The sequence below is a fragment of the Amphiura filiformis genome, chromosome 11 (assembly GCF_039555335.1).
Source record: "Amphiura filiformis chromosome 11, Afil_fr2py, whole genome shotgun sequence".
In the NCBI taxonomy this organism is placed as follows: domain Eukaryota; kingdom Metazoa; phylum Echinodermata; class Ophiuroidea; order Amphilepidida; family Amphiuridae; genus Amphiura; species Amphiura filiformis.
Window position 1 is genome coordinate 1239213 of NC_092638.1, and position 1006 is coordinate 1240218.

Sequence of the window (1006 nt, forward strand, 5' to 3'; positions counted from 1 at the left end):
CTAGAGACCAACCTGATCATGTGACATCACACTCGATGATGTCACAGAAGTAGGAAAAGTCCTGCCCCTGGTGCCGCTGGGTTTGATCAGGTTGTCCCACACAGGATCTAATTCCAATCCTGTGTGACGGTTAAGTGAAGGGCTTTGTTTCTTGATCTGGATGGCTTCCATGACCCTCCTGGGAAAGTCTTTTGTTTCTTTCTCCAGTACTTTCACGTTGTCCCAGTCTATTTGGTGCGTGTTCTTACTCGCTTTTACTCGTTCTTGTACGGCTGATTTGGAGCCAGCTGCTTTTGACTTGTGTTCCACAAGCCGTTTTTCAAGCTTCCTACTGGTCTCCCCGATGTATGTGGCGTGCCAATCAGAACATGCAATTTTATAGATTGTTCCTGACTGTTTCAACTTATCGACCTTGTCCTTCGGTGCAACTAAGGTCTGTCGTAATGTCTGATGAGGTTTAAATGCAGTTGGAACACCTGCTGTATTGAACGCTCTACGTAGCCGTTCCGAGGTACCTTCAATGTAAGGCAAGGTGACCGTAAAGGCCTTACTCGTGGACTCAGACACAGTTTCCTGCAGATTGGATTTATATTTCTTGGCACGTACGAAGGTCCAGTCTCTGTATCCACAACTACGGAGCGCCGACTTGATGTGCGAAACCTCCTCTTCTTTATCAGACGGATCCATCACTGTTTCGCTTCTATGGATCAGCGTTCTGACCACACTTAATTTGTCAACAACATCGGTTGATGACGAGGAAGTTCCTCGAAAGCGCTCCCGGTAAGCGAAAATAAACAAGTATTGTTGAAGTTTAATTTAATTTACTTTCATTTTATTACCACTACGTATGAATCTGCAATTCTATATATAATATAAAGGTTGTAATTAGGGACCGATCAATTTTAGATTTAAAATTAATCTCTCTTTAATTTGAATTTTAAATCTTAAATATAAAACTTACTTGGTCTTTAATCACAATCCCTTAGGATTATTTCGTTCTTAGCCC

General features: G+C 42.1%; 1 protein-coding gene across 1 annotated transcript; it reads right to left on the reverse strand.

Moving 5' to 3' along the window:
- Positions 1–687, reverse strand: LOC140164183 (uncharacterized). The gene has a single exon (XM_072187424.1). It carries the CDS (start codon positions 685–687, stop codon positions 1–3), a length of 687 nt encoding a protein of 228 aa, XP_072043525.1.
- Between the last annotated feature and the right edge of the window lie 319 nt (positions 688–1006).